At 38.7% G+C, this 24,794-nt stretch overlaps 1 protein-coding gene and 2 long non-coding RNA genes across 4 annotated transcripts; 2 read left to right on the top strand and 1 right to left on the bottom strand.

The window, feature by feature from the left end:
* Nucleotides 1-2,254: 2,254 nt before the first annotated feature.
* Nucleotides 2,255-4,623, bottom strand: LOC104766564 (glucan endo-1,3-beta-glucosidase 12-like). 2 transcript variants are annotated; one of them, XM_010490476.3, is made up of 3 exons: nucleotides 4,235-4,623; nucleotides 2,793-4,121; nucleotides 2,255-2,468 (listed from the first exon to the last, which is right to left on the bottom strand). In XM_010490476.3, the coding sequence occupies exons 1-3, from the start codon at nucleotides 4,290-4,292 to the stop codon at nucleotides 2,434-2,436; spliced, it is 1,422 nt and encodes a 473-aa protein (XP_010488778.1). In that variant the 5' UTR covers nucleotides 4,293-4,623; the 3' UTR covers nucleotides 2,255-2,433. The 2 variants fall into 2 exon arrangements, with proteins under 2 accessions (XP_010488778.1, XP_087358342.1); XM_087502216.1 differs by lacking the exon at nucleotides 2,255-2,468 and having other exon boundaries at nucleotides 2,502-4,121; nucleotides 4,235-4,439.
* Nucleotides 4,624-5,171: 548 nt separating this feature from the next.
* On the top strand, nucleotides 5,172-6,515 carry LOC104766563 (uncharacterized). The gene is made up of 4 exons (XR_764065.3): nucleotides 5,172-5,489; nucleotides 5,776-6,085; nucleotides 6,170-6,229; nucleotides 6,320-6,515. It is a non-coding gene; the product is annotated as an uncharacterized LOC104766563 (long non-coding RNA).
* A 1,006-nt stretch (nucleotides 6,516-7,521) lies between these two features.
* Nucleotides 7,522-9,120, top strand: LOC147920640 (uncharacterized). The gene is made up of 2 exons (XR_015591705.1): nucleotides 7,522-8,061; nucleotides 8,769-9,120. It is a non-coding gene; the product is annotated as an uncharacterized LOC147920640 (long non-coding RNA).
* The last annotated feature ends 15,674 nt before the right edge of the window (nucleotides 9,121-24,794 follow it).

Raw genomic sequence — 24,794 nt, 5'->3', positions numbered from 1 at the left:
TTAAAAAGCAAATATAAAGGTGGGTTATAGAACTATTATTGTAAATTGGGTTTTCTGGAAAACTTACGGATATTATTTTATTTTAAATATTGGTTACTCACAAAACCTTATTTTTTAAATGGGTCCACAAGACCTTTTTAAAATAATATGTAGAGTTAGATTCAAATGCTACGCTTCATATTTGAAGAGATGACATAACCATTTTGTTAAATAATTTAAGATGATTAATTTTGTTTTAATATCTCGAAGTAAAACCTATAATTTATCTTTTGTACTGTTAATATTTGCTAATATTTTACTTATATTTTACTTATATATAGTTCATATTTTGCTTATATCGTAAATAATATTTTCTGATTTCAATGATAACAAATATACATTATAATCAATATATGGTAATATTATATAAATATTTTTGGAAGTTATAATTTATACGAAAATTTCCTAATTAAATACTTTAACAAATGTGAAGACAAAACTAGAAACAAGTGTACGTATTGGAATCAAGTAATATCAAGTATTGTATCCCACATATCCTTAGACCAAAAAAGATAAATACAAATTTTTATTTTATTTTATAATATATAATGTGTGGTTGACAAAAAAAAACATATGATACAAAATGTTACTAACTTATGATACTACAAGAACATTCATTTGTTCATAACTTGTCAAGAAAAAAATTAGTTTATGAACCTAATTTACACAACACCACATATTGCAATGCTTCTTGTATTAATTGTCATGTCGTAAGCAATTTAATATCTTTGGTTCAAGCTGAAAGTTCACTGTCAACTAAAAAAACGGGGTGAATATTCTGAAACTGATAACTAAGGTTGAAGGTGTTTTCCATCGAGACTTTTTTAAGAAGTTGATGTCTTTATCCATATTAAGTTGTCTTCCATTGCATTTCAAAAACTTTACCACACAACCAAACATATCTTTAGTGCGAATGAAAACAGTTGGTGGAACACCCAGTGCCTTGCTTAGGCTATTTGTGGTTTAGGACGGATAAAAATTGTGATTTTTGTTATTAAAAATATTAATTTTTTTTTTAATTTCAAAAACAACAATGATCTTAAGATGAAAAAAAAAACATTAACCAAACTTTTCTATTTTTTTTTCCTAAAAATATATTTAGCCACAATTCCAAAACATAATTCTTTTATTCTGAATTATCTTTTTTTATTAGTTGTCTTCCATTAGTATTTTTATACTATAGTTATAACTATAAAACGTAATTATTTTAAGTGCAAAAATTTCCTTATACATAAAAAATATTAATTTTCTTATAATGACATAATGTCATGGATTTCTCAAACAAAACACCACTTTACAAACATATTTATGTTATCAACTTAAATATATATAAGCGTAGATAGAAAAAAATGTGGCTTAATAAATTTTAAAAAATTGGTGGCTTAGGGGCAAATGGCCTTTCCACAACACCTTAAGCACGACACTGGGAACACCAAACAATCTAAACAATGCTAGAGAAGTAGAGCGATGTCCAACTGGAGAATGATCGATTAAGTATGCAACAACATCTTTTTCTACAAAATCTTCAAAAACATATTTTTTGAACAAGCTACAAATTTTACCTTAGCCATTTTTAATTTTAAACATACGATTTTTTTCTTATGTTTATTAAGATTCTCTTTTTTTTTCTTATCTACAGCTTGTAGGTAGTAGTCCACCATCTCTTGTAAAGTCTCTACAATGATATTAGCAAACGAGTTTTTTCTTCTTTCTATTAAACGAGATTGCTTGTCGTAGTTTTCTCGTGAAGAATGTTAGATAGAATATATTTTTGTTGTCATTAGCGTTGTCTTTGTGAATCCAAAGCGGCAACAAGATCCATTTTGCTCTTCCTAATCGCTAGATTCAAAAATTAATTTTGTAAATTCTTGTTTTTCTGCTTGGGCAACCAATCCAGATATATTTTTTTAATTATTGTGTGGTTACAAAAAAAATTCTCCATCAAAACATCAACCAATAACTTTTTTATTTATTTTTTGACATTCAACCAAATAACCTGGGTTTCAAGTTCAACAATTGTATGATACAATTTGTATGGCCCAACACCAATAAACAAGACTGAGCTATAAGTCTTTTATATGGTACTTTTTGTATGGCCCAACCAGATATACTTTTTGTTATTGGTCAACACAAGTAGATACTTTATTTTCCCTACCTCAACTAATTATAGTAATTACGACAAAAACTGCCACACACATTTCTCGACTTCTGTAGCTTACCCAACATTAATAATTCCATTACCTAAATATTTAATATCAAGAACATCGTCTCAGGTGATATTAACAACACAACATTTAAAAAGTCAGAAGTTACAAAAATTAAATAAAAACTTCCGGTCAAACAAAAACACATCAAAATACGAATATATATAATTTAATCTCTAAATCGTCTTCCTTAGTATCCTGTCGGAAACTCGCATCTTCCATACTCTGCATATTCACATTAAATCAAAACCAATCAGCTTCTTTAAGATTCAAACTTAAAATATGTAAAAATAAATATCATAGGATTCTCTTTTAACACCAAGATGACGTAAAGCCACGACAAGTTAAAACACTAGTGGTCTACTATATATGTTCACGTGGGAACATTTGACCTCTGTCGTCCACACATCATATAATTAAACCCTCATCTACACTACCCTAAAACTACGCTAACCTAATCGGCGTAGGTTAGCATGAAAGCCCCAGAAATCTACTCTTAACATGCGCCACACTAATTAGCAAGAAAAAAAGAGAATGAGTTACACTCACTTGGTGGTTGGCTAACGACGTAAGCGGCGCCGCCGAAGTAGCAACTTCCACCGGCGCGTCCTTTCTTCTGATAATAACTATTAAACGCAAAGGAAGCGTGAGCCTCAAGTGTATCAGGACTGTAACAGTTAGCACCAGGTTGAATCGGACGGCAATCAGCACCACCTTCACCACAAGCATAATCTAAACCTCCTTGTAACCTCTCTTCACCAGCGTCACCATTGGCTACACACCAAGACTGACCATTCAAACTCTTCGAGACACCTCCTCCACCACTCATAGGAGGCGTCGTGACCTGGTGATCTCCGGTAACCGGAGTATGACCACCGTCACGGTAATGTTTAAGCCCTTCAGTAGTGAAAGGGATGTCGTAAACTTTCTTCTCATCAGGGAAGAAGAGACCATAGTTTCTCTCAGAGGTGGGACCTAGCTTCTTGTTCTCGTTGAACAGAGCAAAGAGATACACCGTTAGATCTGCTTTAGGACGTAACGGTGTACCACCACGTGTCAAGATCCGCCGTATTAAGTTTCCGTTGTAAGACGCTGCGTTTGCTATGGTGGCTCCGACTTCGTTCTCGTCTCCTTTCGACGGCCAGCCAGTTTCCGTCACAATGATCTCGATGTCGTCGTACTTTAAAGCCGACATAGCTGCAAAGACCGCGTCGATCTGAGCGTCAAAGAGATTAAAGTATCTCAAACCGTTGCCTGAATCAACCATTCCTGGATTTTCTCTGAGTAAAGCGTAGTCTAAAGGAATGACGTCAGAGTTTCCTTCGTAAGCAAAGAAAGGGTAGACATTGATCATGAGTCTTGAACCAGTCTCGCGTAAGAATTCAAGCATTGGTTTGATGACAGTGTCAACGAGTTCTGGTCGGAAAGATCCGGAGGAAGAAGGGTAAGAGTTTTGAAGAGCGCTTAAGGCAAGAGGTGAGGAGATTTTGATGTCGGAGTGGAGGTTGAAACTGACTAAAGCTTTGTGGATGTTTCTCATTGCAGGGATAAGGTAGTTTGTGGTGTTGTGTGGATCAACGAAGACTTCGTTACCAACAGCGATTGATTCTATCTGTGTTGAAGGATGGTAAGCAGCTACATTGCGTTTGACCCACGAAGCGGCGAAGGAAGCTCTCTTTGCGGCGGAGAAGAGTATCTCGTTTGGGACATCTACTGTGACTTTAATACCAGATCCGGATAAAGCTTTGAGAACTGATGGGTCTGCATCAAAGATCTTGACTCTGTTGATTCCTTGAGATTTAAGGAGCTGGACTACTTTGAATGCGGAGGGTAGTTCATCGGAGATACGGCCGTAGTTTACGCCGATGGAACCAGCATCTGTAAGAAAAAAAAAAAAAAAAAAAAAACAGAACATGAGAACAGAGTAATGAGAATGTGGTTTTGTAATGTAATGTTATGTTTTCTTGATAAATGTAATGTAACGTTGTTACCTGAGAGAGAAATGGGTGAGAGGAGGATGAGGAAGACGAGAGGTGCGAGAAGATCCATACTCAGCTTCTGGTGAGAAGTGAGTTGGAGAGAGAGAGATGAGAGCTTAAGAAGGAGCCACAGAGAGATTTAGGGTTGTGAGAGAGTGGTGTTGTGGGAGAGTGAGGGGAGGACTAACTAAAGTGGTGGTGGTAAACAAGGTAAAGAAGACTGGGTCTTATTATCCAAAAGGAATTATTAATAATAAGTGAATAATTATTAGGTTCTTACGTAATGTTTTTTAGTGACAGATTTTTTTATCTAGTGTATTTGAGTATTTCAATATTCATTTCACATGTGACATGTCATATAATTTGCATCACCTTCTCCACTATGATCCCATCTTTCACATGTTATTGCAGTTTGTAAACTTTGTACATATATGCTTAGAGTTTACAGCTAATCATGAGTAGAATTGATGGGGTGTTTATGAATCTGAATCATTTTGTTTTTGTTTTTACGTAAAGTTGAATTCTTTATTTACTAGTGGTTAGCTGTGTAGTATTTTTTATTTAGTGTGTAGTTGTGATAGTCATAAAAATTCTTATAGATCCTTTGAAGTAAAATAGAAAACAAAAATAAGTAAAAACAATAATAGAGGTAACATTGCACGCCGACCCTACCATGTTTTGTAAAATTCTTTATACTACTAGATGAATCTCCAACCGTAGAAATTAGAAAGAAAATATCAAAAAAAAAAAAAATTCAAAATTTAGAGTCACTCGCTATTTTTTTTGTGAAACAATTTCCTAATACAAGTCTAGTAGATAAAAGTACAAAAACTCTTGTAGACAGACTTTAAGACCATGGGCAACGCCGTAGTTTCGGTCCGTCCCCTGATTTATTTGGATTTAAATTTAAATCATAAAAGCCCAATTACGAAAAAACGGTTCTTATTTGGGGACGTTTTTTGTCCGTGTACTTGGACACGTGGAAGCTGGTCGTCGAGAGAAAGTTCTCCAATTCTCTCTTCTATCTCGACTCCGTCTCCGTCTTCGTCTTGGGTCCGGTGGCCACACACGATCTGAACCCAGTCGCCGGCAGTCATCGCCCACCGTTTGGTGTTGCAATCTTTCTCTCTCCTTCAAACTCGTAAGCTTTAGAGTATATCAACCAGATGTTCCCAAAGCTTCGGTTCCTTCCAAATCATCTCATCACCACCAGGAACAGCCAGCTACGTCTCACTGAAGAGCAATCGCTTCTTCTTAATTAGATGAGGTAACTAAAATCGTTGATGATTGATTGATTGATTGATTGGTTCTATCTTGATTAGTTTGATTGGAACGCATAGAGAGAGAGAGAGAGAGCTAGTTTTATCTTGATTAGTTCTTCTTGTTGTTGTTGGATCATTATGTGATTAACCATTATGTGCGGTCACAAATCTGCCATATATTTAGTGTTCTAGAGATTACAAAGGTGCTCTGTTGCTAATTATTAGACTGCTCAGAGTTAGAGGAGTAATGTAGTAATATCAATAGAACTTGAGTTGTATTGATATTTATAGGTCCAGTTGCTGAAGACATGTTTCATTGGCAAGCTACAATAATGGGTCCTGCAGAGAGTCCGTATTCAGGGGGTGTGTTTCTCGTTACCATTCACTTCCCTCCCGATTATCCTTTCAAACCACCAAACTGTAGTAAAGTTAGCTTTTGAAATGCCTCAAGGAATCAATGGCCTTAGATCAAAGTTCATAGTAAAGTCCTGCAGTAGATGATGACGGAGATTGTTTTTCTCCCTTGGCGCTGAATGCGACCTCCGTAAACGTTGAAGTCTATTATAACAAAGCTGTGAACTATACATTGATGGTCACTTTTGTATCCTATGTTCTAACCTTTTTCCATTCCATCATAACATGGATACACTTTTTAGCGAATTCCTTAACTTGTTATTGTACTTAGGTCTCGTTCCTACAGGTTCTTTTGTTGATCCGACAAATGGAGCACAGTAACACACAATCCGTAAGATTCTTGCTTTTTTGTTAATCTGATTTGTTTTTTAGAAGAGACTGGATGCTAACTTTGGAATTACTCTTCTTGTATTTATGCAAGGGTGCTGCAAAGGTCTCTATAGTAATGATCGGGTAACAAGCCATCATGGATTCTTATTTATGCCTTTTACATCTCACAGCTGGGATTTTAGTTGGTATGTATTTTATAAAATAATCTCACACTTGTGTTTCCTCTTTGTTTAGATGGTAATCTTATGTTATAACAATGTTAATGTTAATTTTTGTAACTTTTAAAATATTATTATTTTATTTGGGGGACCAAATACAAATAGACACCAATGTTCATACTAAAAATAAGAACCTTTCAAAATAATACTTTTAAATTTGGGGGACCAAAAATTGTCCCTAACCAATGCCCATGCTCTAAGGTGAGAAGACAAAAGTTACAAAAATGTCTAAAGATTCCTGACGAGCTAGCTAGCTACAAAAATTTAACAAAAAATGGTAAGACTTTGAAATTGCTAAATTTTGAAGAGATCGAGATAGTGGGCAAAAGAGAGTGGCGCCCACATGATAGAAGATGAGCCGTTCGCAGAACACGATGCCTCGTGCCTTGGACTCTCTTACACGTAGTATCACTGTTCATTCCGGTCCCATTAACCCTCTTCGCTCTTGTCTCCTTCCACACGTGTGTGCCTGTACTGTTAAATGTGAATTGATGCCTATAATAAACGTAGCCTAGCTAATCGAGTAAATCGGTTTAGCTGGTTCTGGTTTAACAGCTGAAATAAATGTGCAACAAAATGTTTGGTACGGTTTTAAAGTGTTTTGGATTTCCTTTATATTGGTTGGATATGAATTTTTATTTCGATTTTGGCTTTCAAACGTCAAAACATTTTTCACACTCCCAATTTAATTTTTTTTGTAATAAAAACCAGAAAAACAAAAAGCTAGTATAAATAGATGTCATTTGTTGACAAAAAGAAAGAAATAGTGGTTGTGTCCGATGTTAGAGGGGTATTAAACTTACATTTTAGAAGATTTTACGGTATTTTTAAAATCATTTGTTATTCAATTGATGATTTAAAAAAAAATGAAATCCTACATTATTAAACTTGACATTTATGTAAAATCATTTAAAATGATTTACAATTTCTTGTTATTCAATCCATAATCTGTAAAACTTACTTAAAATCTACTGTTATTTAAAATATCACAACTTTTTTTTAAAGAGTTACTTTGAATGATTTTAAGAGACTTTTTTTTTAGTTGAAAAATATGACTTAAAATCACATCCTTTAAGATGGAATTTTGAAGGATTTCCAAAATTCCTAAAAGCTTTGTTCGTGCAGGCTATAGCATGGGTTAAATAACTTCAGTTTTTATTTTAGAAAAGTCTCTTACTCTCCATCTAAACTATATATCATGATAAGAGTATTCTAAGCTTTAAGAAGATTTTGTCCTCGTCAATCTCTTTTTCTCCCCCCCGAGTTCGCCTTAGCTGTCGCCCAAAAGTTTCAAATCTTCGTTTGCCCTCTCCGGTGACCGGTGCTCCTCGCCGTAGCTGTGAGAGGGCCCCCGTTGCTCTGTAGTTCGTTTGTTTTGCTTTCGTTTGTGTTGCTTTGGGTATATCTGGCGGATCGATGGTGTGGTTAGTGTGCTCAGAAAATGAGATGGTCTTCACAGTAAGGTCTAATCGACGGTCTTTTGAGCATATGTTCGTCCTCCCCCGGCGGTTTCAGGAGAAGCCTTTGTTACCTTTGTCAGATCCGGTGTTGTCCTGACCTCTTAGGTGATGCTTCTTGTTTATGTCGCCATGGGTTCTTGTTGTCTCCTGTTTGAGTAAGCTGTTTCTCCCGTCCTTCTCCTATTTCGTTTAGCTAGGGTTAGGTGTATAGTGTTGTTTGCAGTCTTGTTGAACCTTCATTTGGGGAACCTTGTTGGAGGATTCATGGTTTGATTTGTGATTGTGTTGAGCAAGCGGTTAGAGCAGTCTTCTCTGTGAGGGTTTCTGATTACAAGTAAAGTTGATGATGCCAAATCTTAGATCAACGGTTTTTTAGAAGAATAATTGCCATTGGGGTTTGCTTGTTCCTGTCTCAGATCTTGTTGCTGGTCTTGTGCTTATTTTCATTTTAAGCTGCAAATTTGGAATGGTTTGTTAGATCAAGCCTTTGCCTTTACTCCCAGTCCTTGTCTCCATGTTTCAGCCGGTGGTTCCTTTTTAGGATCATCTCCTTTCTTAGTAGAAGTTTCGTGCTTAGTGTTTGGTTGGTAGTCTTCAAAGCTTACTGTGAATTATTGTCCTTGGTGTTTGCGGCGTGTGTTAACTTTGAGAAGTTGTGCTTTGCTCCTTGTCCCCACTTTCATGATTTGTTTAGATATGATCGCCTTTTGAAGGATTCTAGTTAGACGTAATGAGACGCATCAGTCGTCATCGTCGTCGCATCTGGGAGTTTGTTTGAGTCTCTATGAACTTCTATGAGTGCTCTTTGCTTTCCGGGTTATGATGTCCTTGGTTCTTGAGAGATTGGCTTTCAACATGATAGGAGGAGGTAGATGTTATCTACGGATTGGCCGTGGGCAGACGTGATAAATCACATGCGTAGGTGTTTTAGAAGAAGAAGTTTCTCTGCTACCTTGGTTCTACCATATTTAAGGTTGTTGACTTGTTATCTCTGCTTATAGCTTAAGGAGTTTTCCTCTCTCGATTCGGTTTTGATATTATTTGTTTGTATGTCTAGTTCGGTTTATTGTCTCCCTTCGATAGGGCTTAGTTTCCGGAAAATTCCTTTTCATTCGGCAGTTGACTCTGTGGACTTCTAGTTGTCCGCCGGTTTAAGTGTTCCTTTTTTGGACGTTTATAATCCATCTTTGATTCCAAAACAAATTATGATAAAATTTTAGATGACCAAACAAAAAAAAGCTTTAAGAAAGTTTTCTATATGATAACTCCGAAAATTTGATCCAAATATTTATAAGTATTGATAATATTTCATAAGGTATTTTTTAAATTCTTACACATGTATAATTATAATTTATGTATGCTTTCATAAAGTTCACACGTATTAGAAAAGATCTTGGATATTTTAAAAACATTTTTTTATTAAATTTAAAGGAAGGATATTTTTAAGAAATAATATTGAAAGTGGTATTTTTAACAATTTTTCGAATAATAGGTTTTTTGTTTTGTTTTGCATATTTAACTAATAGAAAAAAAATTCCTTGACTAAAACTGATTAAAAAAACAAATGAGCTTGACATATTACGAATAATTTTCCTCCTTAAAGCTAAAAACTATGTCCATCTAATCCCTACTGTAATACCCCTCCCCGGGGCCTAAAATTTATGCGCAATGGCCGTGGGACGGCTATCATGCAAGAATCGATCAAGACAATGGGGAAGTAATTTTTGGGCTGAGCCAAAGTATGGTTAGACAATTTAAAAGCCTTTGGTCGAAGAAAATATGAAGACGAACAGAGAAATAAGATTTTGGTATGGTGGTGAAGTTTCTGGCCGATGGTCGTACGCGTCCGCCAGCTTACCGTACCGTCCGCGTCCGTTAGCTACTAGGAAAGCTGCTGGAATGGACGGCCATGATTGATCGGAGATGAGGATTATCCGATAGGAGAAGATAAGGTTGTGGATAAGCTCGCCCAACCTTATCTGCCATGTGTCGCCGTCCGGAGCATGATTAGTGTCCAGACATGTGTCACGACGGCGTGATCCCTATTCACCCCCAGCTGCTTCCACAACCGACCTAGGGAACCTATATAAACCCCTCTTCCCATTTTGTTTCTCTTCACACCAAAAACCAAACCAAAAGCCCTTAGTGGGCGAGAGTGTGAATGAGTGTCCGAAGGTCCGCGAGCTAGAGTCCAAGAGAGTTTGGGTCGAGAGTCTAGGAGTTTTAGTCGCTAGACTAAGGTAAGTTCTGAAGCGCGTGGGGTAGCACGCGATAGAGTTTTATTTATTTAATTAGTTAGTTAATTATTTATTTAATTAATAAATTAGTTATTTGTTTATTTATTTATTTAGAGTGAGGTTAGGATTTTATAGTTAGAATAATAAGGGGATATTATTCTTGGGTTATTGCTTGCTTTATTGCATTGCGTATTTGCTTGCATTGTGTGATTTCTTGTTGTTAAGCTTGTGTGATTGTTTGATATAGCGTCGCGATGGTGTAGCCGTAATGCTGTCCGATCGCTATATTATTGCTTGCCTGCATGTTAGTTAGTATCATTTAGGTAGTTGCATTAGGCGAATCATGAGGATCCCGTCGTCTGTTGTGCGTTGCATGTAACTCCGTAACGTGATGGCTTACGAAGGTTCAGAGCGGGTCATGTCCGACCGGACGCTACATGACGATGTAGTATGAAGGGATGTGTATCCTTTTTAGACTTTGTGTCTAGGGGTGTGAGGCATTGTCTTGGGATATCATGGATTCGATTGGGGCCCAACTTAGGAGATAAGCATTGCATATTGTTTGATTTCTTTTGCTTGAGGCTTCTAAGCCGCCTTGATTGTTATTCCGCTGTTTGCTTGCTGATTGTTATTTTGGGGTTGGGTTGGGTTATTCATTAGAATCCCGGACTTAATGAGTAATAATAGATTACTCAGGATGCTACCCAATTTGTTTTACATGTAACCTTAGTGGGGAGACCTTAGGGGTAGTAAAGGACGTTAGGCCAACCGGTGTAGATTTCCTTGCCTTTGTAAGATGTAGTTTTTGTATATATTATGTATTACTCGATTTAACATTATCAATAAAGCGATGTTTTCTTAAAAACCCGTGTCTCCCAATGATATTTATTAGTCTAGTCCGGACTAATCACAACTCGCGCATCGCGGTACGTGTTGCAAAGCCTTAGACCATGATTCGCGAGGAACAGGCATCTGCGGTTAGACGGCTTAGGCGATCGGATGCATTCCGGGAACCTCGGTCGGCCGGCTGCGGGCGTCCTATACGTGATGCTCTCGGTCTGTTCGTGGCCTAGAACGGGTCGGGGGTGTTACACCTACCATTATCTATACTATTAAAGCAGAAGTATTTATGGACAAACTTTTGGATTATGACTTTGTTTTGGTAGTTTTTAAATAAAATGGTTAGTAATTGATAATTATTAATATATTAGTATATCATGGAATTAAAATTCTCTAACTATTTCAAATTAAGTCGGATCCCACGCGGATCATTTAATACCCGATTAGTTGACCCGATTATCTCTTTAAATATATTTATTATCTATTAATCAACCATAATCTTGCCTAAATCTTAATCAATTATAATATTTAATTAAGGAAAACATATACATCAAAATTAAATTAGGAAAAGTTTAAATACAGAATAAATCAAATCTAAATTTCTGATTCTCTAAAAATCTTTTAGGAAAAAACGAAAAAAACAAGAAAAAAAAAATTACAGTTAATATTTGTAAATATTTTTCATCACAGTTTTAGGAACAAATAGGTAAATCCAGTTTAATTTTGAAATACAATTTAAAATCAAATTTAAATTAATTTTAAAAGGTATTTTAAAATAGTAAAACATTCATTATAGCCTTAATAATATAAAGTTAATTAATATATGCGATATGTGAAATTAATAAAAATCAATTCAAATTTATTTTAATGGATATATAACATATATATAAAATCAACTTATTTTAATGGATATATAAAATCAACTTATTTTAATGGATATATAAAATCAATTTATTTTAATGGATATATAAAATATATCTCTAAAACACAATATATGCAAGAAGTATCTTTAAAAAGATCTTATGTAACTAATATATTTTGTAATTATAAATGAAAATAATATATATTTGTGAAAATAAACTATTTCATGGATTACATTTGTTGTTTAAGAAAAATTACAAAAAAATAATTTTTGTAAAAAAAAGAAGCAAAGAAATTTCAATTTATATTTATATTTCTAACTAATAATTACCCTAAAATAAGTAATTAAAACTCTAAAATTCAATAATTACAATTGGTTGACTATATTGTATTACTATATTTATGCAAAATTGAATATTAATAAGTAGCTTTTTAATTTATTTACTATTTACAAATCTTATATTGCAGAAAGAAATAAATTATATGTTAAAAAATATGAGAAAAGCATAAAATTTAGTTATGTTCTTAACCAAAAATTTTAGACGATAAAAATTGTCTAATAGTTAATTATTTAAAAGAGAACATTTATGGGACATAAAAAAATTTATGGATAGAAACGAGATGAAAGAGGACAAGACAAAATGGGATGAGACGAGATGTCCTTGCCATTCTCAAATAGTTACGTGTAGGTTATATATGTGCAATAGTCCACATGGTATTATCATTAAATATTGAATAAACTCAAAAATATAATTGCTGTATTTATGTATATTTGCTATAGCACGGGATGTCACATTTTGTAAATTAATTATCTGGAAAATGATTTTGTGTTGCGAATTCATTCTAAATCAATTTAAGATATATTTATAATATATTAGTAATATTATAAATATTAAATGTGGATATTTACGGGTCAAGTAATGAAACAATAATGAGTCGGATAATAGGACGGGTCTAGAAAATAAATATTTGATACTTGACCTTTACCACAGATCTATAATCCGATACAAGATGGGACTGGACGGGATGGAACAGGACAAGACGGGTTTTCCGTTCTAATATAGATATGTGTATGTTATCTACGTACAATAATCTAACTACAATCAAATTAAAGTAAGATATTTGAATGTAACACCCTTAAACAAATTGTGAGACATATTTTGATTAGTTTAAAAATGTACATGTATGTCAGGTAATATTTCAACAAACAAGGGCTATATTTGAGTTTATAGATAGATTACAAAACATCATAAATTATCAGTGAACACTACAAGAAAATAATATTATTAAGACGAAATATTTAGTCACAATAAAAAGTATTTAGTCACAATATAAACATTGTTACGAATTTGTGATGATTTTTGAATGGTTGCAATACAATGGTCACAAATTTTTATTTGTAACAAAAACGTCACAAGAGTTGCAACAAATATATTAGTAACCATTTTGTCATCAATAATTACGACACAAAAAGTAACAAAACTGTCTCTATTATAGACCAACAAAACGTCTTTAAATCGTCACAATTCGTGTTTAAAATAACGTTTTAATTATGTATCTTATTATTACGAAACTATAGTCTCAAATGGTCACAAATGATAATTAAAAATTTGTCGTAAAATTTTAACAAATACTCAAAAATCATGATATTTTGTGACTATCATAATGTCCAATCTTATCATTAGAAGTTAGTTTCAAATGGTCACAAGTTATTACTAAAAAATTCATTGTATATGATAAAAATTATAACTAAAAAATTAATCTCAATAGAATATTATTTTCTTAAGTTTATAATCATACAATTTTTTTTATAATCATAAACATTAGATATACATTATAAGCTATCTTTATTCTTACAAAGAAAATAAATCACAAATTCGACCAGATGCACATATTCGACCATAACTTTCATATTATAACTCCGATGGAAACGCTCTTAGACTCTCTGGAAAGGTAAGACTCAGATCTTTCCAACGGCGGGTAGATCAGCTTCTTGTTCAATTTGTAGCCGTGGGAAACGTTTTCACATGTATAACTTTTAATCTACAAAAAAGGTTACAAAATTTTTTGGGGAAAACTCACCAAAATTCGTCCATAAAAGAGTCCGTTTACCCCTTCTTTTCCACCATCTCCTAGGCCATGTAAGATTTGTCCTTAATCTCAATTTTGGCTCCTTGTTCTTTTTCTCTCAAATGGTTTACTCTCTCTCTCTAGGTTTAGGAGGCACAAAATTATAAAGAATAAAATCCTAATCATCTCTTAAATAAGTCTTGTTAAATTAGGGTTAGAGATTTGGCTTAATGGGCTTTGTATAAATGACATAACAATTTATACTATTTTATGACTAATGTTTACTCATTTTAATGTCACAAACTGTGACTGGCATATCTGTTATAAGTTCATAACTAATTTGCAACAACAAATTGGTCACAATGTAGTCATAAAAGTGACGATTAATATTATCGTAGCATATTCGTCACTAAGTGTGACAAAATTTTGTTACTGATTATGACCGTGTTGTAGCACAAGATACTACCTAGTTTATAAATACTTTAAAAAAAAATCTCTCTCTTTTCGTGATTGTTGAAATACAGTTTAGACTTGAGTAAGGAATGAGGAATGACTGTAAACGTCAAATTAGCTTTGAAGCATTCTTGCTAAGGTAAATGAAGAATTTTCAGACAATTGACACAAAACAAAAAGTAGTGGACCATGATTTATATTATACATATGGGAATCATATGAACTTGACGAATTGTGACAATGGGAGTTTGTTACTAAAAATATTTTTCAATAATTGTATTGATGGGTCCACAAATGTTATTCTGAAAGAAACTTATAGAATTTATTATGAATTGTGAGTTTACAAAGAGCAAAGAAAAGAGATATACTATATATTTCTAAATCTTTGGATAAAACTTTGAATGGTTGCAGCAAATGTAAAATACAAAACCATTAATGGATTGGACCACTTTTTGTTTACTATTCATAAATTGTAACTTTTTTACAAAATTATTTGACTTTCTAGATAAAAAAAGATCCACAACAATCATTTACTAGTTCAATTCTATAATCTTTTTCAAAAATCAAACTGAATTTCTATTTGATTTAAAAAATAGAAATTATAACAAAAAGATTTTAAAATCAAATTTCATCATGTTGAGAATTTCAACCACTTTGAAGCAATCACTTTTCCAAAAATCAGAATTTATTTCTACATATACATTTTTTATTTTATTTCACAGACTAGGATTCATAGTTTTCTATTAATTGTCAGAATTGCAATATTTACACATGACTTATGTAACATCCGCAAACCGAAATCCTAGTTTAGGGATTGTATCGGTCGATGCATAGCCGGTTTAGTGCGGACGAGTTTAAGTTAAACGCTGCGTTTTGGGTTAGGGGAAACCCTTAATTCGTGTTTTTGTCTCATTCGGCGAGTTTAGCCGTTTTTGAGAGAAAAAAAGAGAGAAAAGTGTTCTTGAGCGTTTTTGAAATTTTGGGAGATTGGAAGCTGTTCCTGTAAAGATCTGTAGCTGGGATCGTTGTAGGAGCTTCTTGAAAGTGTTTTTTTGTTTGTTCAAGGTTCAGAATCGTCTTGGGCAAAGGTAAGTGCATGACCATTGAAACGACCTGACCCGTTTTTTTTTTAAATAATAAATAATAGATAATAATAATAATAATAAACTACAACTAGTGGTCCCATACCCATTAGCCACCTAACCACAAGCAAAACCAACAGCGGAAATAACGGATACCAATATCCAAACAATAATCCAATAACTAATAACCAATAATCAAATATAACAATACTCCAATATCAAACAACAGGAAACAAAGAACCATCAACCTAGCAAGTTCTAAAGACCCAACTCTAGCAACCTAGCAATGCCAGACAAAATCCAATCGAGTCCCTAGAACATCCTCCTCTTCATTGCCTTGATTCCACGATCACACTTTGCCTTTACCTGGATCACAAACACAAATTGCAATGCATGAGTATTTTATAAACACTCAGTAAGGCAATCCTCCCATCTACTGGGCTATAAACACAAGCAATAGAGATACTCTAACCATCAATCAACAATCAACAAACAAACTAGGCTCTGCATCAACCGACACAAAGCTTGCATCGACCGACACCAACATGGACAAGCATCGACCGACACAAGGTATGCATTGGTCGACACAAGGTTCACTTGCGTCGACCGATGCTTCCACTTGCATCGATTGACGCATGCTCGATAATACGCGGAAACCCTAGTTGCATCGACCGACGCCTCCACATGGCATCGACCGATGCTCCTAGGTCAAGCCGCGATGTCCTCGCACTGCATCGACCGACGCACATAGTGCATCGACCAACGCACATGCCGAGCATCGTTTTTCCCCGAAGCTTCTCGCCAGATCTCCGTTCCTGCAAACATAAGAATCGATCCCAAACCACAAGAAAGCTTCCTAACGCCTCATACAACATTCTAACAAGCCTAACAACACATAAACAAACAGATCAAAAAATCTCCAGCTTAGATAAGCCATGCTCATGCACTTACCTTTGCCAATAAGTTTCTGAACCTTAAACAATCAAGAACACGCTCCTAGGAAGCTCCTACAACGATCCCAGCTAGAGACATCACCTAGAACGCTCAAGAACACTCAAGAACACCTTTTCTCCCTTCTTTTCTCTCAAAAACGGCTGAACTCGTCGAATGAGACAAAAACACGACGTAAGGGTTTTCCGTAACCCAAAACGCAGAGTTTAACTTAAACTCGTCCGCAGAAAACAATCTTGCATCGACCGTTGCACATAGTGCATCGACCGATGCAATCCTTAAACCAGGATTTCGGTTCGCGAATATTACAATTCTCCCCCACCAATTTAGATTTGTCCTCGAATCTCGAACAATACTCAGCCAAGGACTCTTGTGCTACCGTCTTCACGGCCCGCACTTCTCCGACTGATCTATAGAAGGTCACCTCTAGGTGATAGACTCACACTTCAAGCATTATTTGCTCTCGACTTTTGGACTTTCCTTTCCTCATAGGCTTAAACCTTGAGTTTTTATTGGCTCCTAATTCGGGAAACTTTCCTCCAAAACCCCGCCTCACGGAAACTTTGTACCCCGAGCACCACCTCATCTTGTTACTTAGTCGCACAACCAACCACCCCAAGCGACCAAGTAAACAAGAGAGATGGGCTGGAATACTCCATTCCCGCTCCAGCCACGGATTACAGATGGGACCAGGCTAGACAAGCTCAAGTCGCGGCTTGCTTCTCATACCACTTCTTAAACCTTGCCTTCATCCTCGCCTCAGACTCCCAAGTCTGCTCCTCAACACCATCACAGTCCCAAAGGACTCTCATCAAAGGAATCTTCTTCTTCCGAAGTTCCTTGATCCTCCTCTCGAGAACCCTCACTGGTCTCGCCTCCAAAGTCATGTTAGGCTGAAGATCCTCAGGAATCTTAGCTAACAACTGATCATCCTCACAGAGACACTTCCTCAACATAGAAACATGGAAAACCTTATGGAATGCACGCATAACCTCAGGTAACTCCAGTCTATAAGCCACTGGTCCAACACGCTCAATCACTCTAAACGGACCCATATACCTCGGACTCAACTTAGTCTCAGTCAATGACCTGTTCGGACCCTGCAACATGGCCATCTTGAGGTATACTCTATCTCCAACCTGAAACTCAAGATCTCTCCTCCTCCTATCGGCATAACTCCTCTGCCGATCCTGAGCTTCCTTCATGTTCAGCTTGAGAACCCAAATCTTCTCCGAGTCTCCTGAACAAAATCTGCCCCGTACATGCTCCTCTCCCCCACCTTAGTCCAGCATAACGATGTACGACACGGCCTCCCATACAAAGCCTCGTAAGGAGCAATGCCAATACTCGCCTAGTAACTATTGTTATAAGCAAAATCTACCAAGCTCAAATGATCTGCCCAATGGCCACTCCAATCCAATACACACATCCTCAACAAATCATCCAACGTCTGGATCGTCCTCTCTGACTGTCCATCTTTGCCTGAAATGCACTCCAGAACACCGAAGTGAACTTGGAATCCCTATCAGACACATTGCTTGCCGGCACCCCATGCAACCTGACTATCTCCTTCACATACTTCTTAGCCAAGACCGCTGCTCCATCAGTCTTTTTAATGGCCAGAAAATGTGCCGACTAAGTCAACCGGTCCACAATGACCCAAATAGCATCAAACATCCTGGACACTGGCAACCCAACAACGAAGTCCACAGTAATCATATCCCACTTCCACTCTGAAATGGGAAGGCTCTTCAGCAAACCACCTGTTACCTGATGCCCAACCTTCACTAGCTGACACACATCGCACCTCGCAGCCCAACTAGCCACGTCCTTCTTCATCCCGACCCAGTGATAGTACCTCTTGAGATCTTGGTACATCTTAGTCGCTCCTGGATGAATAAAGAACATGCTAGCATGAGCCTCTCTCAGAATTTCCTGCCTCAACTCCTCATTCTTGGGCACACAGATCCGCCCATGCACCAGAATAGTACCATTAGCCGATCAGAATCAACATCCTTTGAGGCATTCACCAGCCCCAAATCTTTCTCATGTGCCAACCGCACTCTGCTTAACATATCTGCTCTATCAGCTGCAACCAAACCCAACAGCTCCTGAGAAACCACACACAAGCTCAACGCACTGATCTCCCCCACCAGAGACTCCATATCCTGCTCCTGAGCCGAAACCGCCCGCTTCCAACTCGAGGCATCTACAACCAAGTTAGCCTTACCAGGATGGTAGGCTATCTCCAGATCATAATCCGTCACCAGCTCCATCCACCGCCTCTGCCTCAAATTCAGCTCGGGCTAAGTGAATATATACTTCAGGCTCATATGATCTGTAAATACATGTACCTTTGCACCATAAAGATAAGATCTCCAAATCTTCAGGGCAAAAACTACAGCACCCATCTCCAAGTCATGAGTAGGATAGTTGTCCTCATGCTTCCGCAATTGCCGCGAAACATAGGCAATCACCTTTCCATGTTGCATCAACACACACCCCAAACCAACTCTGGATGCATCTGTATACACCACATAGGGTTCCCCCTGCTCAGGCAAAGCCAACACCGGAGCAGTAGTAAACATCTCCTTCAGGCTTGCAAAGCCCTCCTCGCAATCCTATGACCAGACAAAAGGAACATCCTTCACGCTGCCAGAAACTACACTTTCTAAACTTAGCGAACAACCTCTGCTCACGCAGCTTCTCCAGAACTACTCTCAAATGCACTGCATGCTCTTCAGGACTCTTAAAATAAACCAGGATGTCGTCGATGAAAATGATGACAGACACGTCTAGAAACTCCTGAAACACGCTGTTCATCAATCTCATAAACGCGGCTCGTGCGTTAGTCAACCCAAAAGGCATCACCACAAACTCATAATGCCCATACCTCGTCTTGAATGCAGTCTTTCTCACATCTGCCTCATCTATTGGTATGATGATAACCCGACGCCAGATCTACCTTGGAGAACCAAGTAGCACCCTTCTACTAATCTAACAACTCATCGATCCTGGGAAGAGGGTACTTGTTCTTCATAGTGACCCGGTTCAAACCCCTTTAATCAATACACAACCGGAAACTCCCATCCTTCTTCTTGACAAACAACACCGGTGCTTCCCACGGTGATACACTAGGACGGATGAATCCCTTACTCAACAAATCCTCTAGCTGCTTCTTCAGCTCTGCCATCTCTGCTGGAGCCATTCTGTAAGGAGCCTTGGATAACGGCATCGTTCCTGGTTCCAGTTCAATCAAAAAAGGATCAGACCGAGATGGTGGTAACCCCTGCAACGACTGGAACACATCCTCAAACTCCTCTACAACCGGAATACCGCTAACCGTAGACTTCCACACTGACTCTAGCATAGATATAGTAACCAAATAAGCCTCACGGCCCTTATCGATCATCTTCCCAGCCTGAATGGCCGAGATCACGAGACTCCCCGAAGTCGGTCTAATCCCCTGAAAAACCAACTTCCCTCCTGAGCGCTCAAACTCCACTCTACCCCGATGACAATCCAGATGAACCATATGCCGAAGCAACCAGTCCATCCCCAAGATAACGTCATACAGCTCCACATGGCTGATAAGAAAATCCGCTGGCCAAGACTCTCCCGTGATCTAAATATCGATACCCCTCGCTCTACCAATGACCCTCAGAAACTTGCCTCCAGCAACTCTGACAACTCTTGCATGCTCTCCAGGATATCCCACGATACATGCACTCTCTGCATACTCCAGGGTAATGAAGCTATGAGTGGCTCCAGAGTCAAACATAACATGGGACTTAAACCCTCCCACCAACAAGATCCCTACACAAACCTCATGTGTTGAGAACCTAACATTTTATCACAGGACAACATAAAATCTGAACTTACTAAGAATTCACAAAGACAAAGTACCAGAAATTATACATGTGATTGCTCCGGTACTGGTTCCACCAGTATCTACAGTTGTGTAAACCCGTGGCGCCTGCTCATTCTGTGCCACCTGCTGCCCTCCTGGCTGCACCTGCTGCAACGCTGCCACTGCTACCGGTTGCAACTTGGGACAATAGGGCCTAATGTGCCCTGGCACCCTGCAATGATAGCACACACGATCTGCTGCCGTCGGAGCACTCCTCTTGGGACAGCTAGCAACCTTGTGATTGTTGCCCCCACACCCGAAGCAACTCGGACCACCCGGCCTCTGAGTAGCCTCCCATCTCCTCTTGGTTCACTGCGCAGACTTGCCGCCCCTGCTAGAACCTCCCTGATGCTGAGCCTTGCTAGGCTGGACTGTTGAGTTAGCCGCCACTGACTGTGCCAGGATATCCTCCTCAATCCCTGCTGCAGTCTCAACCAGCTCCGCACGCGTAGCATAACTCCGCCCTCTACAGTGAACCCTCAAATCGTCACGTAGGGCCCTCAAAAACCTCCTGATCTGAGCCTCCTCATATTCCGTATCCCGACCCCCATACCTCATAAGTCGACTAAACTCCAAGTCAAGCTCCCGCACTGACCGAGTTCCCTGAGCTAGCTGAAGGAACTGCACCTCCAACCTATCTAGTGCCTCTTTAGGGAAATACTTGCGGTTGAACTCCAAGACGAAGTCTGCCCAAGACATCTCCCTCTGCACTCTCCTGGCTGCCATAGAACTCCACCACAACTGAGCATCTCCAGTCAAATGATGGACCCCAATGTCCACCCAAAACTCCTCAGGACATCTCAGAGTATGGAAGTTACGTTCCACACTCGTCCTCCACGCCTCCACAGTGGTAGGATCTGTACCTCCCGAAAACCGCTCGGTACGAATACGACCCATCTCTGTCAGCATGCTGATATAACAAGAATGGACCCCCACATCCGCAGCCACTGGCTGCCGCTCCTCCGCCACTACTGGTGGCACCACCTGAGCCTGAGCCGGTGCCACCGCGGGCAACCGCTCTAACAACTGTGCTAACAAGCCCTCAAGATCAACATAAGGGACTCTAACCGCTAGGATTCCCACATCCGGAACCCTAGCATCACCGGCCACTGGAGCATCAACACCGCCCCTTTCGGCCACACACAAAGAATCCCCCTGGACATCCTGCGACTCGCCAACACCCTCAGCTGTCACACTCTGGTCCTCCATATCACTAACCACTGGGACTCTGCCCCTACCACGACCACGTTCGCGTCCACGTCCACGACCACGACCACGACCAGCAACAGCATCCTCTCTAACCATTTGCACTACCATGAACAGAAGGCTAAGCACGCAATTATACATAACACGAAACATATACTCACTGTGGAATCACACTGTAGGCTCGAAGAGGATGTTCTAGGACTCCATGCAACACACAATTGACTAACTCACATAATCAATCAAGACATGTAAATCCCAAACATCACAACAGAAACCTAGTGAACCCAAACCTTAAACCATAAGGGCTCTGATACCAAACTGAAACGACCTGACCCGTTTTTTTTTAAATAATAAATAATAGATAATAATAATAATAATAATAAACTACAACTAGTGGTCCCATATCCACTAGCCACCTAACCACAAGCACAACCAACAGCGGAAATAACAGATACCAATATCCAAACAAGAATCCAATAACTAATAACCAATAATCAAATGTAACAATACTCCAATATCAAACAACAGGAAACAAGGAACCATCAACCTAGCAAGTTCTAAAGACCCAACTCTAGCAACCTAACAATGCCAGACAACATCCAATCGAGTCCCTAGAACATCCTCCTCTTCATTGCCTTGATTCCACGATCACACTTTGCCTTTACCTGCATCACAAACACAAATTGCAATGCATGAGTATTTTATAAACACTCAGTAAGGCAATCCTCCCATCTACTGGGCTATACACACAAGTAATAGAGATACTCTAACCATCAAGCAACAATCAAAAAACAAACCAGGCTCTGCATCGACCGACACCAACAGGGACAAGCATCGACCGACACAAGGTATGCATCAGTCGACACAAGGTTCACTTGCTCGACCGATGCTTCCACTTGCATCGATCGACGCATACTCGACAATACGCGGAAACCCTAGTTGCATCGATTGACGCCTCCACATGGCATCGACCGATGCTCCTTGGTCAAGTCGCGCCGTCCCTGCACTGCATCGACCGACGCACATGCCGAGCATCGTTTTTCCCCGAAACTTCTCGTCGGATCTCCGTTCCTGCAAACACAAGAATCGATCCCAAGCCACAAGAAAGCTTCCTAACGCTTCATACAACATTCTAACAAGCCTAACAACACATAAACAAACAGATAAGAGAATCTCCAGCTTAGATAAGCCATGGTCATGCACTTACCTTTGCCAAGAAGTTTCTTAACCTTAAACAATCAAGAACACGCTCCTAGGAAGCTCCTACAACGATCCCAGCTACATATCTCTACAGGAAACACCTCCAAACACCAGAAATCACTAACAACGCTCAAGAACACTTTTTGTCCCTTCTTTTCTCTCAAAAACGGCTGAACTCGTCGAATGAGACAAAAACACGACTTAAGAGTTTTCCCTAACCCAAAACGCAGCGTTTAACTTAAACTTGTCCGCAGAAAACAACCTTGCATCGACTGATGCACATAATGCATCGACCGATGCAATCCTTAAACTGGGATTTCGGTTCGCGGATATTACAATCATGGCTTATCTAAGCTGGAGATCTCTCTGATCTGCTTGATATATGTTGTTTGGCTTGTCAGATTGTTATTTGGAACGTTAGGAAGCTTTCTTGTGTCTTGGGATCGAGTTTTGTGGTTGTAGGAACGAAGATCCGACGAGAAGCTTTGGGGAAAAACGATGCTCGGCAGTGCATTGGTCGATGCAAGTGCGAGGACGGCGCGTAAAACTTTAAGGTTTTCGTGTTACGTCGAGCATGCGTCGGTCGATGCATATCTTGCGTCGGTCGATCCAACCCCAACTGGTGTTGGTCGATGCATGTGTGGTGTCGGTCGATGCAAAGTCCTGGTTTGTTATTGTTGATTGTTGATTGTTGGTTGATGGTTAGAGATGTCTCTATTGCTTGTGTGTATAGCCCAGTAGATGGGAGGATTGCCTTACTGAGTGTTTATAAAATACTCATGCATTGCAATTTGTGTTTGTGGTGCAAATAAAGGCAAAGTGTGATCGTGGAATCAAGGCAATGAAGAGGAGGATATTCTAGGGACTCGATTGGTTGTTGTCTTGCATTGCTAGATTGCTAAACTTGGGTCATTAGAAACATTGCTAGGTTGCCGGTTTTATGTTTCCTGATGTTTGGTATTTGGATATTGTTTATGATATATTATTGGTTAGTTATTGGATATTGGTATTGGTTATTTCCGTTGTTGGTTGTGATTGTGGTTAGGTGGCTAGTGGGTATGGAACCACTAGTTGTAGTTTATTTATTATTTACTATTTACTATTTACTAATTTTAAAAAAAAACGGGTCGGGTCATTTGAGTTTGGTATGAGAGCCCTTACGGTTCTAGGTTTGGGTTCACTAGATTTTTGTTGTTGATGTTGGGATTGCATGCTTTGATTGATTATGTGCGTTAGTCAATTGTGTGTGGCATGAAGTCCTAGAACATCCTCTTCGAGCCTAGAGTGTGCTTCCAAGGTGAGTTGTGGTTTTTGTGTTTTTGTATTTTGTTAAGATTGCTTGTTAGCCTCTGTTTTTGTAAGTGCAGTGGCTAAAGGTGTTTGAGTTTTTAGTCGTGGACGGGGACGTGGTCGTGGTCATGGTCGGGCTGGTCCTAAGGCTAGCGAGTGTATGGTCCAGAGTTCCACGAGGAGGTACGTCAGAGGGTCGCAAGCGTATCAGGAGGGACCAAAGGGGGTTAGCCGGTGAGCGTGCCGGGAACCCAGGTGTGGGGTTGCAGCAGGTAGAGCCCAGGGTCGAGATGATCGCTTGGTGGATCTGTTGACGTACTGTTGGAGCGGTTACAAAGAGGGGTACCAGTGCATGCTCCAGTTATACCGCATGTTTCGGGGTGCAGCCGAGGGCTGCGGATGTTGAGGACTTTCCATCTTATGTTAGGAGGATGATGCAGTGGTAGATGACTGGTGCAAGTGATAACTCTCTAATTTACATGTTTTAAGTATCCTTTTTTGCCCATATTCTGCATTGTTTATACCCTTAACTTAGCATTCGTAGGTCATTAACTGTAGGATTTCACTTTTAGGCCATTTAGGGTGTTGCATTCTTGCATTTGCATACTTTGGATGAAAACAAGTGCTTTAGAGCCTAAAATGGAGAAAAACAAGGACAAATCCGAACGTGTACCCGATGCAGCCATCGAGCTGGAAGAACAGTCTGAACCCCAACACGATCGAGTAGGATCCGAGAGCAGGAAGAACAACCCAAAGATCTACCCGAGGATTAACCCGACCTCATCTTT

Source organism: Camelina sativa, chromosome 19 (assembly GCF_030686135.1).
Source record: "Camelina sativa cultivar CO46 ecotype springtype chromosome 19, ASM3068613v1".
NCBI classification, from domain to species: domain Eukaryota; kingdom Viridiplantae; phylum Streptophyta; class Magnoliopsida; order Brassicales; family Brassicaceae; genus Camelina; species Camelina sativa.
The sequence above is the reverse complement of the archived record's forward strand: the minus strand, read 5'-3'. Positions and strand labels throughout refer to the sequence as shown.